Genomic DNA, 11,888 nt, shown 5'->3' with positions numbered 1-11,888 from the left:
AGGCTAGTGCTCTATGTCCCTCTCAGCCATTATAGTTTACAGTAACGACATGGACGTGCCCGTCCAATGTCAATACAGAGAAGAAATCCTTCGCTTACGAGGATAAGTCAGATCATCGGCAGAGGTCATTTTACACCGATGAGGACATATTTATGAATGAAGACGTTGATTTTAGCTAATACTTAAAACACTACACAGTGTACCCTTTAAACATATTTTGCCCCCCACCCTGTTGAATATCTCTGATCTAAACGTGTAAAGTGGTAAACATGAAAGACAACATACATACATACGACTCTTCTAGAGTTTATTTTAGTAAAATATCATACTGTAGTGTATACCTAAATATCACCTTTTTAAAAAAAAATATTTACCCCATTTAAATAGCTTTCAGTCATCCTGCACCAGAACACACCCACATATGTATAAGGTTCATCAGATTGTCATATATTATTTTGGACACATTGTGCAGCAGCGAGAGAAATGACTGCAGCTGAAATCAGTTGCACATTCAGGACGTGAACAGATATCATCTTACCGTTCAGGAGGCCCGCGGCTGCTCCTCCGCTGCACTGACAAAGACCACAGTTAGCTCTGTGTTCATCTACAACACATGAGACAGGAAGGGTTCATGTTTGGGGATAGACACGGATTGATGCCTCCTTCCATCTGCGTGAAAACAGGGAGACTTTCCAGGAAGTAAACAGCACCCATATCTTTCACTGTTCGCCACAAAGAGACAACGGTAAAAACGGTTGGAATACAGCCTTCGCTCGGAGAGATGTGATGTAGAACCACACGTTTGGAAGAGGAGATTTTTGGTTTGTTTGGAAGCACACACACACATTTAAAAAAAAAAAAAAAGCGACTGACTGAGGATAATGGCTGCAAGACTTGACTCGGATTTACTCTGCAGCTGAATATGATTCTGAGGGCTGGGTGTGTTCACCGAAACTAATACCTCGATACCTTTCTACAAAGTTTTCTTTTTCATTGAACAAAAGAAGTTCTGAACGTTCACGTCTAAAAACAAGCAGCCGCTCAAGTTTGCCCAAATAAAGTACAATCTAAACCTTTTGATTTAAATCAGGAACTATCCCATCAAGAATATTTAGTACATGATTACAAATCTGATCAGATTATTGATGCCAACTTTCGATACTTGAGATATATATAAATATGATTACTACTAATCTGCAACAGAAAAATCTCTTTTTGAAAGACACCAATACTGCCCAGATTACTATTATTACAAGTGATGTAATAAATGAATCAGCAACATAGCAAATAGAGCTGCACTAATCTGATATAGTGGACGTACAGTGCTGGGAGAAAGACTGACATCACGTTAACACACGCGGTGGCCCAGGGCAATTAACAGGGTTCATACGCATTATAACTAATACTTTTTCATGACTTTTTGTCTAATTTCCATTGACTATGTATTCCTGAAAATGTCAGTCGACATTATAAAATAAGAATAAAAATCAGTGTTCAAATTTCCCCTCAGAGGTTTAACAATAAAATGAATGATAATGTATGTAGTTCATAGTGGGAGTCGTAATATCGCGCCCCGAATAGAACGGTGAGGTTAGGACGACGTGAAATACATTTATTAATCACATATTATTATGCGGTGTTAAAAGAAATTCCATAACTTTTCCAGGTTTTTTCAAAACGTATGAACCCTGAATTAAAACCAGGGATGCACCGGATTCGGCCGAATATTGGAGCTTTTTGACGGGGTTAGGTTTCTGCCAAACCTTAGATTTTTTTTCCACCAGACTGAACCCTACGCTTGCGCTACGCTGGTCGACGTAATGACGGCGCCGTTGATTACAGGAAGGTGTTTACGTAGGTGGAGCCTTCAATGCAGCAGGCTGAGAGGAAGTGGAAATGGAACTGGTGAGCAGAAAAAGTGTTGTTTGGCAGTACTTTCAGTCAAAAGAAGGCCATTCAAGTCCAGCTACATGTTCAATCTGCAATGCTGATTAGTCTGGTGGTGGCGAGGACCCTAAACAATACACAACATCACCGCTGTTACAACATCTGGTATGAAACATCTGGAAGAATACGAGCTGAGCATGAAGGAATCTACAGACAGCAGCCAGAATGCAGCAACTTCAGGTACGGCAAAGGAAGGACAGTCACTGTTTACTTCATGAATGTGTTTACTGTGTTCGTGGACTGAGGACGGGACGAGGATTCCGTATTCGGCCGAACCCCAAAAATCTGGATTCGGTGCATCCCTATTGGATACCCAGCCCTGGACGCTACAGCATCGAGCATCGCGTCATCTAGCCGACAGTATTAGTGGAAAACATTAGCGTTAGTGTTCCATATGGATCCCTACAGTGCGACATGTGTGATAATGATAATGTTCAGATGTTTAAATCTGTATTTCTGAGCATCAGGAGGCCATGATTTCACTCTGAACACAGTTTTCTAGAGTTTTACAGTTCGGTTCAGTCTTTGGTGGTTCGGTCATCGGGCGGGGCTCTTGCAGGACGCCCCCCCCGCCATTCTCCTCCTTCGCAGTCTCCTCCTCCGTGGGTCGACAGTCTTTGGACGATTGCTCCGTTCCCTCCCCGCTCTCCGCCGGACCGTTTCTCTGCGTCTCCGCGCAGCCGCCCCTCTCTTCCTCAGTGGCGTGGAGCTGCAGCTGCTGCATCAGCTCCTCCAGCTTGTGGGCTTTGCGCAGCTCGTTCTGCTGGATGATGGCGCAGAGGTGCTCCGTCAGCTGCTCCTTCACCTCCGTCTTCTTGTGCAGGTCCAGCTTGGACGTCACGTACTCCGCCTCCGCCTTCTCATAGCGCTTTCTGAGGGAAGAAAATGGGACGACAATTTTAAACAGACACTAAATAAGAGGGCTCTGATTCATGTAAACTCTGCATTGCTCAGAATATCTCACTTCTACATATGATTAATAACTTCTGTGACAGTAGTGTTTCAGTTCATATGGAATACTGTGCAACACACACACACACACACACTTCTTTCAACCAAACGGTCTGCACACGCAAAAACAAATGAGTTCACTACTTTCACTGAATGTATTAAAGCATTTGATGAAAAGAAAAAAAAAAAAGATAAAATAACGTTGAAAAAAAGGGACAGAAATGTCAGAAAAAAAAAAAAAAAAAAAAAAAAAAAAAAAAAAACATCGGAAAAAAAGTGACGAAAAATGTTGGGAAAAGCTTCAAAACGATGAAGAGCAGAGATTGGCTGAAACATCTGAAAAAGCGACAAATTCTGAAAAAGGCTTAAAAAAACATGGGGAAAAAACAAAAAAGAAATCTGGAAAAGTGACAAAAGTGTCGTAAAAGACGACCAAAACATTGAAAAAAAACTAAAAAAACAACACAATGTAAAAGAGGATGAAGTAAGAAATTCTGATTGCTCTGACTGAAGAAAGAAATAATCCAGAAAATGTATTTAAGATTAGAGACAACATGGCTGACTGGTATTAAGTCTTGGAAACCTCCAGGAACAGGGTCTGGTGTAGCACTAAAATGATTGGTCAATTAACTAATGAGTTTAAATCAGAGACGGTTAAGAGCCGAGACGCCCCCCCGACTCAGAGTAGTTTCCTGTCTCTGTGTCCAGTGGGCTGGGCCACGGCCACGCCTCTTTAGGAGACTAGTAGCAGGTCCTGAGTGGATTCATCCCAACGGGAGAAGTGAACGTGAACACAGATTATGAGCGATTCTTTCGCCCCCGTAGTCACCAAAGTAAATATTGGACCCATTCTTCACAAGCCACATATCTCCAGAACATTCTGACACTAAAACGGCATTTTTCAGACGGCCGCATCAGGAGAAAAGGAACTTGGTTTGAGACCCGTTTCTGTCTCAGGACCGAACTCTCGCAAGATCTGGCGACACAGAGACGCTAACGTCAGCTAACGTTGGTGAACGCCCCCAACAAAACTAATCTCTGGGATGCTAAATATGCCTTTTAGCTGTGTAAATATCTAACGAAAGCAAAAGAAAATATTAATAAACCAGTATAACTTTTCAGCAATCCACACGACGTTCACTACACGTTCAAACGAGGCCACGCCCCTTTAGGAGACAGGAAGTGTGTACCGATTCATACCGTTGGCGCTACTTGAAATGTGATTATCTTTAGTATAGAGGATCTTTTGATTTAATCATGAACAAGTTTGACAATCAAATACATTGTTTTGAATAATTTGGTAAGCAAAAAATGCCAAAGATGCTCTGGTTGGTCTCGTTTCGTCATTCCGCGTCATCAGGCGGATCTCCGTGCGCTGGCGCCACGGCGGGCAGACGAGCGCTGCTCATCTAAACACACTAACGTGACACAGAGCTGGATGTAAATCAGCCAAATGACTGTTGGTCAGACAAACAGGTAATATGAGGACGTTTGCATCAACATTTTCGAATGAGATACTTCATAAAAATACGTTGATGGAAACACGATTTATGTCTGATCAGAATCAGATTCTTGTTTACCACAGTTTCAACATTTAACATTTGAAAACTTTTGTGAAATGTTTGGTATTTGTATTAGAAACAGGATATGGGATTGGCACAAACAGGTCGTTCCCACAGGGTCTGAATGCAGAAACATTGTTTAAATTGTGAAGAAAAGAACTTCCCGTGCCGTTTTGGAAACACGGCGGGAACTAAACAGATGTCAAACATTTCACCTCGGGGATTTTAATGTTGTACCTCAGCGAAATCTCAACAGTTGATTATGTCAACATAATCATGACAGAATCCAGTGAAATGATTGTGTGAAGGTCAGGTCCTCTTCCCGTTATACAAACATCTGAAACGAAGAGTGTGACGGACTCGGAGATAATCTCACTCGACTCAAGGCTGCACAGGGAAATCACTGCCACAAACACAAAGTCAAAACACAGCTTTACTGGATCAGTGTTGGTACGAAACACAATGTAAAACTATGTACAGCCTTTATACCGTCTGTGGCTGCTCTGAAGCTTTAATGCTGCATATATTTAAAAGTGTAGATAAAGAAAAACTTGTGTTATGTTTTCAAGCTGTAGGTTTCCGGATTTTTTCGTGCTTTATTTGTCTCTGTGTTGTGTCTCTAAGTTACAGACTCCCCAGAACATCTGAGCCGGACTGTGTCTGCTGAACACAAGTGGATTACAAGTGATGGGGAAAAGAGAAAAAGAAAGGTTACATAAATACTGGAAACAAACTGCAGGGGGCAGCATTTACAGTGGCTGTCCAGTTCATTTCCTGGTCACTTCTTCTCCGTAACAAATGAAGTGCTCACAGGGATTTTTGTTCAAATCAGACTGACTGGGTTGTTCATATCAAATACTAATATGATTTTATAAAGTCCTGAGAGCTTAGTGGCCCTTAAATGACATATGTCTAAGTGTGACTGATGCCCCAGCAATCACCTGACTCATCTGTCGGCATGTGGAAGTGTCTTTGAGCCCCTTAAAACCTAAAAAAAAAAGAAGGTATTCAACGTATGTTGACATGAACTCAACCAGTAGAGCACTTGTTTCCTCAATCTTAATCAACGTGTGCGAGTTCATTTTCACCTGTGGCATGTTTAATTGTATTTTTTAAGTTAGATTTTATCTATATAGTGTCAGGACACTTTACAGATAGAGCAGGTCTAGATCACACTCTATAATTTACAGAGATCCAACAATTCCCCCCCCAAACAGCATGTATTTGGTGCGACAGCGGCAAGGAAAAACTTCCTTATAACAGACAGAAACCTCGGACAGAAGCTGACTCTTAATGGGCCGCCATCTGCCTCGACCGGGTAAGCAGTGAGACAGAGACACAGAGAGAGAAACACACAGATATAGGATATGGGTTGTTAATTATTTTGCTTACATAGCTACATGGGGCTAGGGTTGGGTACCTTTCACATTTATTTTTAATCGGTACCGATACCTCAAAATCGGTTCCGGTACCTTTTTTCGGTACTTTCTCTCTGTATTAACAAAATAATAATTTCAGTTATAAAGATAATTCCAAACCTATTTATACTATTAACATTTTGCTATATATTTAGAACATTTTACACTCAAAACTAAATAATCAAAAGTAAAACCCCTCCCTCTCTCCTCCCAAACCCATCCCTACAACCTATTACATCACATAAATATTAATTTCTTACACTGATTTTCATCATGACTGTTTTTAATTGCTCTTTCGTGTTTCATGTAAAGCACTTTGAGTTGCCTTATTGCTGAAAGCTGCTGTAGAATTAAAGTGGCCTTGCCTTACAACCTCAGCCTGTCAGTCAGTCCCCAGGGCAAAGAAACCACTGTTGTGCCTGCTTGTCTCAGAGGAAGTGTAACGTCAACAGCACCGCGACCGCTTTCGCCTCGCCATTAATACATCGCAGCAAAGGCTGTCTGCGTGAAGTTTTGAAAAACTGTAACCACGCTTGAAACCACTTTATCGGCATTGCCGTGACTTCAACAAAACTGCAGAACCTACGTAGTTTGCTCGAGTTTACTCCGTCCGCATCTGTGTGTGTGTGTGTGTGTGTGTGTGTGTGTGTGTGTGTGTGTGTGTGTGTGTGTGTGTGTGTGCCGGAGCTCCGCTCTCTGTCAATATGCAGAGAGGACAGATAAGCTTGCGCTTACGCGCTGTCAGGTACCGAAATTTGGTACCGTTTGATTTAGCGTGAATCGGTCCACGGTAGTACCGACGTAATTAGGTCGGTACCCAAAAAAGTACAGAGTTCGGTACCCAACCCTACATAGGGCCCCTATATACTATGTGATTCTGGGCTGTGCCTGACGAGAGTTCACAACTGTGAGATATATGTGGTGAAATCTTTTGGTTGCCAATCCAAAAACACTGGTCTCAGATCTTACTGTGAGACAACAACCACAGCTGATTTAGAGCTTTGTAGACCAAACACTACCTGGGGTCAAAGTTCTGATAATGTCAGAAACTTCTCACAATGTTTTCGCTGCTAGCGACCAACCAACCCCCTCAGAATGAACATGAAATGATGCAGAATACACTGGCGGATGCTACATTGAGGGCCAGTTGAGTTTTTTGGCACTGTTCTTTGGCACAGAGCAGATGAATGATGAGTTTCTAAAGTCTCTGCTTGCTTTTTCACCAGACATTTTCATGTCTGCGTGACATGCAATGAACCTGCAAGATCCCCATTCTCTTAGGTTGTAGGGGGCCTTTGGGCAAACATGTTGCACACAGAGCTGCCTGTTTATTCATCACAATGTAACGATGCAGAAGTTCAGTAGAAGCCTGATTCTCAGACACTGGCACTTGCTTAAACGAGGATTTGTTTAAGAGCTTAGAGGCAGGGGAGACAGGTGATCGCCTGTGCAAGACCTTAGCTTAGTAGGTGGAGCTGTGCACTGATTGCAAGTTAAAATCCTAAGATAATAGGGCTGTGCAATTATCAACTTTTGATCGTGATTCCAATTTTGGCTCCTAATAATCACAAAAACAATGTAATATCGAGAAAATCGATTATTTTGCACATTACATTTGGCAAGTAATCTCTTATTCTGTCTAGTTTTCTCACTGGAAATAAAAAGTTCAAACAGGAAAAGTATGAAGGCACATTTCACAGTTGAAGAGTTTTCACTTTAACTTTTTTTTTTTAAGTAGAATAAATGCAACATCTTTTCAAAAGTCAACGAGTAATCGTGTTAAGTTTTCAATATTGACCAAAATTATTTTGATTATGAGCAGCCGTAAAAAAGTCTGACAAGCCAGACCCACATCCAGATGTTGGGTCTGGGAAATCCCCATTGGCTGGGCTCAATCCGAGGGGCGGGATAAACGGTTGTCTTTCAAAGTCCCTCTGCACGCAATAGGATAGCTCTCCAACCAATCAGAGCAACACTAGTTGTGGATTCAACTTTTGTCGTATCCAGTCGGCAAAACTCTGAACACATCTTCCTTTTTTAAGAATGACTTCAGTACTGAACTCCAAGTCTTCCAGAGTCGCGGCCGAAGCCGATTCCAAAGACCGCTGTTCTCCAGCAGCCATCTTCTTTGTTTTCAAGTAGCAGGGAACTCACGCAGAACCGTCGCAACTCTGCTGTCATTATGTTAAGCCCCACCCACAGACTCTATACACGATGTGATTGGCCTGACCAGAGTTTGGTTTTTCCAGCTCACAAGCCAACGGAGAGTTGCTAGACGACCCTGGCTGCAAATAACATCTGCTGCTGCTAGGGTGGTCTAGATTTCTAGGCTAGCCGTAAAAGATAAGAACATGCACGTTTTGTAATTTCTTGTTTTCTGGTGTTATGTGTCTCTCGCTACCTGGCAGCGGAGTATTCCCAGCTGGCTTGTTCTATCTTGCCTCTCAGGATGCCGATATCATTGGACACCATGTCATCGAGGGCCTGGAGCTCCTTCTGGATCCTCTTCAGCTTCACAGCCTCCGCCTGAGTCTGTTTGGACCTGTGGACGATAACAAACTCTAAAACAAAGTAACATTTCATCTTTTGGTGTTAACCATCCTGTTGTCCACTTTTCTAAAAGTTTCTATATGAGAATTTTGGGTTTCTTTCAACTTTTCAAAACTAAATTACTTGGATAGTTCCCTACAACGCTCTTCACAGGTAAAAAATAAAATAAAAAATCAGTTCACTACTTTCATTGAATATGAGGGTTCAATTTGATAGCATTTGAAGAAAAAAAATGATAAAAGAATGTTGGAAAAAGTGACAAAAATGTCAGAAAGAGTGACAAAAACGTTGGGGAAAAAGTGACAGACACATCGTAAAAAGTGTCAAAAACGTCAGCAAAAGTGTCGAAAAAGACGAACAAAACGTTAAGGAAAAAGTTTTAAAGGTCCCATGGCATGAAAAATGTCACTTTATGAGGTTTTTTAACATTAATGTGAGTTCCCCCAGCCTGCCTATGGCCCCCCAGTGGCTAGAAATGGTGATAGGTGTAAACCGAGCCCTGGGTATCCTGCTTCGCCTTTGAGAAAATGAAAGCTCAGATGGGCCGATCTGGAATCTTCCCTTTATGATGTCATAAGGGGAAAGGTTACCTCCTCTTTCTCTGCTTTGCCCTCCCAGAGAATTTGCCCCCCCCCATGAGAAAGAGAGAGAGACATCATGGCTTGAAAACAAGCAAAGAATGGCAGTTGGTCAAGGCCACACCCCCACCCTCCACCTTGCCCCCCCTCTCTCCTCCTCAATAGCATTTAAAGCTACAGACACAGAAATGGCACATCCTAAGGAAAGCTCATTGTGGGACTGGTTCTAGTGGCTGTAATTCTGCACCAAGGCTGAATTTAGGGAAAGAGACTTCAGGGACAGTATTAGGGGGACCACTAAGGTCTATATAAAAGAGACTTCAGATACAGTATTAGAGGGACCACTAAGGTCTATATAAAAGAGACTTCAGATACAGTATTAAGGGACCACTAAGGCCTATATAAAAGAGACTTCAGATACAGTATTAGGGGACCACTAAGGTCTATATAAAAGAGACTTCAGATACAGTATTAAGGGACCACTAAGGCCTATATAAAAGCATCCAAAAAAGCGGCATGTCATAGGACCTTTAAATTTTGACCCTGAAAAACAAAAGGTTGCATAGTCGACGGGGAAGATAACACGAGAGTTAACTAACCATGATGACATGTTGCTCCCTTTAGTACCAACACAGCCATACTTACTTCTCGGCGATGGTTTTTGTCAGCAGAGCTTTCTTGCGCTTATTCTTCTCTTCCATTGTCTTCTGCTCTTGCTGCAGCTGCTCCAGACGCGTCTGTTCCCGTCTGTGATCAAACACAGACAGAATGTAAGGGCAGAAACTTCAAATTTGCTTCTGTAACAATCTCTTTCAGACTAGTGGAAAGAAAAATGTATTTTCTCTTCCTCCGATTACACAGTGGCTACTGACAAATGTTTGTAAATAATGTATGATTAATTTAGTTTGGTGTCGATCGTATATGTTTGGGTACATGAATACATGTCAGTTTAAGTATTTGTTGCTGAAGTAAATTTCAATTAAGTTACAGGCAAAACTATTACCAGATTGTGAAAAATACTGCAGGATATTTTATGTTTGTTTATGCAAAAAACATTTAAAAAGTAGTGCCTAAGTTGTGGAACTAAAATCACTTTTAAGCCACTTTATGATTTTTGGTTCACCTTACGGCCTACTAAAACTTTTGGATCCAATGCCAAACCAACACAAATATGTACTTTAAAAGGGAGTTTGATTAACGATCTAGAAAAGGCGATTCCTGCTTTCATTAGCTCACGGTTGGATTACTGTAATGCTCTTTATGTTGGTCTGAATCAAACATCCATCTCACCAAAATGCTGCTGCTCGCTTTCTAACAAATACATCTAGACGTACACACATCCCTCCCGTTCTCTACACCCTTACATTGGCTCCCTGTGCTTTTACAATCAATTTTAAGATTTTATTGGTAGTGGTGGGTGGGTGTATGTGTGTGTGTGGTATGTGTCTGTGTGTGTGTGTGTGTGTGTGTGTGTGTGTGTGTGTGTGTGTGTGTGTGTGTGTGTGTGTGTCTCTGTTTTTTTTATTTTCAAGGCCTTAAACAGCCTGGCCCCGGAGTATTTGTCTGAGATTTTAACCCTGCGTGAGCACAACTGGTCATAGCTGTCTTCAAATCATCTGATTTTAGAAGTCCCAAGGCGGGGGGGGGAAGGGGGGTGATCAGGCTTTTGCAGCTGCTGTCCCGAGACTCTGGAACAAGTTACCCCCTGATATTCACACTATTACAGATGGAGCTCTTTTTAGATCCAAACTGAAAACCTCTCTGTTTAGAATAGACAGTTTCCCTCTCCTCCTCCTGTTTCAATGTAACCTTTTCTGATTTGACTGTTTTCTATGTTTCATTCTTGTTATTGTAGCCTATGATATGCTTTGCTTTGCTTTATTCTTGGTTCCTGTGAAGCACTTTGGATACCTGCTGTGGTTGCTGTAAAGTGCCGTATGAATAAATGTTGATTGATTGATAGATATGATACATAAAATCATACTAACAGTGCCACCTCTTGCTTCTCCAGCTCTTTGACGGCCGGGGTTTCCTTCTCTGGAGCCGTCTTCATCTCGATGGCTTTCTCCTGCACCTCCTGTTTGACAGCCGGAGCTCCCGCTGGAGGAGCCGCGCCCTTCGGCTCTTCCTCCGGAGGTGGTTTGGTGAGTTGTTGCTCCGGCGGGAGGCAGAGAGACGCGGCTCCAGCGTTCTTCTGAGCGGCTAACTGAAGAGCCTTCTCCCGTTGTATCTGCTGCCGACTCCGGTTGGCTGGAACCGGTTTCCGTCCGCGGGCTGCCGCTGCGGACCCAGCGGAGTCTGTACACACGTTTGTACGTAAAATGACTCAGACCAAATGTTAAGTATCCTTGCACTATTGGACTTATTTGCTAGAGGTGCACGATTCAAAAAATGTCACGATTCAATATCGATGTCGATTAAAAATTCACAGTACAGTGTTTCCTCTATGTTGATAGCATAGTGACGGTCCGCCACGGTAAAATTTCCAGCGCCACGGTATCAGAAATAGGGCAGACGCACAACAGGGTTTCCACTATGTACACCGCGCACCCCCGCTCCTTCAGCTGTTTATGAAAAGTCATAAAGTCGTAGCGCCGTCTGCTCTACTGAACTCAAGCGAACTGTCATCCGCTCTCTCTCCTCCTAGGGTGAGCTCTCTCTCCCCCCCTAGGGTGAGCTCTCTCTCTCCTCCTAGGGGGTGAGCTCTCTCTCTCCCCCCCTAGGGTGAGCAGAGCAACTGGAACAGTGACAGGACGTCATCACTCGCAAAGTTATGGCAACCAAATAACCAACAGGGCGAGTACTACTTCACTCAATAAGTGATAAACAGCGACGAAAGCCGCGACATGAAATCCGCACTCACGCCCGTGAAATATGACAGC

General features: G+C 42.6%; 1 protein-coding gene across 1 annotated transcript in view; it reads right to left on the bottom strand.

The window, feature by feature from the left end:
* Positions 1-293: 293 nt before the first annotated feature.
* gorab (golgin, rab6-interacting) overlaps positions 294-11,888 on the bottom strand; it is a 13,036-nt gene continuing 1,441 nt past the window's right edge. Inside the window, exons 2-5 of the mRNA XM_078258273.1 lie at positions 10,995-11,304; positions 9,652-9,753; positions 8,280-8,420; positions 294-2,819 (exon numbers count right to left, since the gene is read on the bottom strand). Of these exons, the coding sequence (XP_078114399.1) occupies positions 2,411-2,819; positions 8,280-8,420; positions 9,652-9,753; positions 10,995-11,304 (962 nt within the window). The 3' untranslated portion in view covers positions 294-2,410. The remainder of the gene's footprint in view (positions 2,820-8,279; positions 8,421-9,651; positions 9,754-10,994; positions 11,305-11,888) is intronic.

This window comes from Sander vitreus, chromosome 9 (genome assembly GCF_031162955.1).
Source record: "Sander vitreus isolate 19-12246 chromosome 9, sanVit1, whole genome shotgun sequence".
NCBI classification, from domain to species: domain Eukaryota; kingdom Metazoa; phylum Chordata; class Actinopteri; order Perciformes; family Percidae; genus Sander; species Sander vitreus.
The sequence above is the reverse complement of the archived record's forward strand: the minus strand, read 5'-3'. Positions and strand labels throughout refer to the sequence as shown.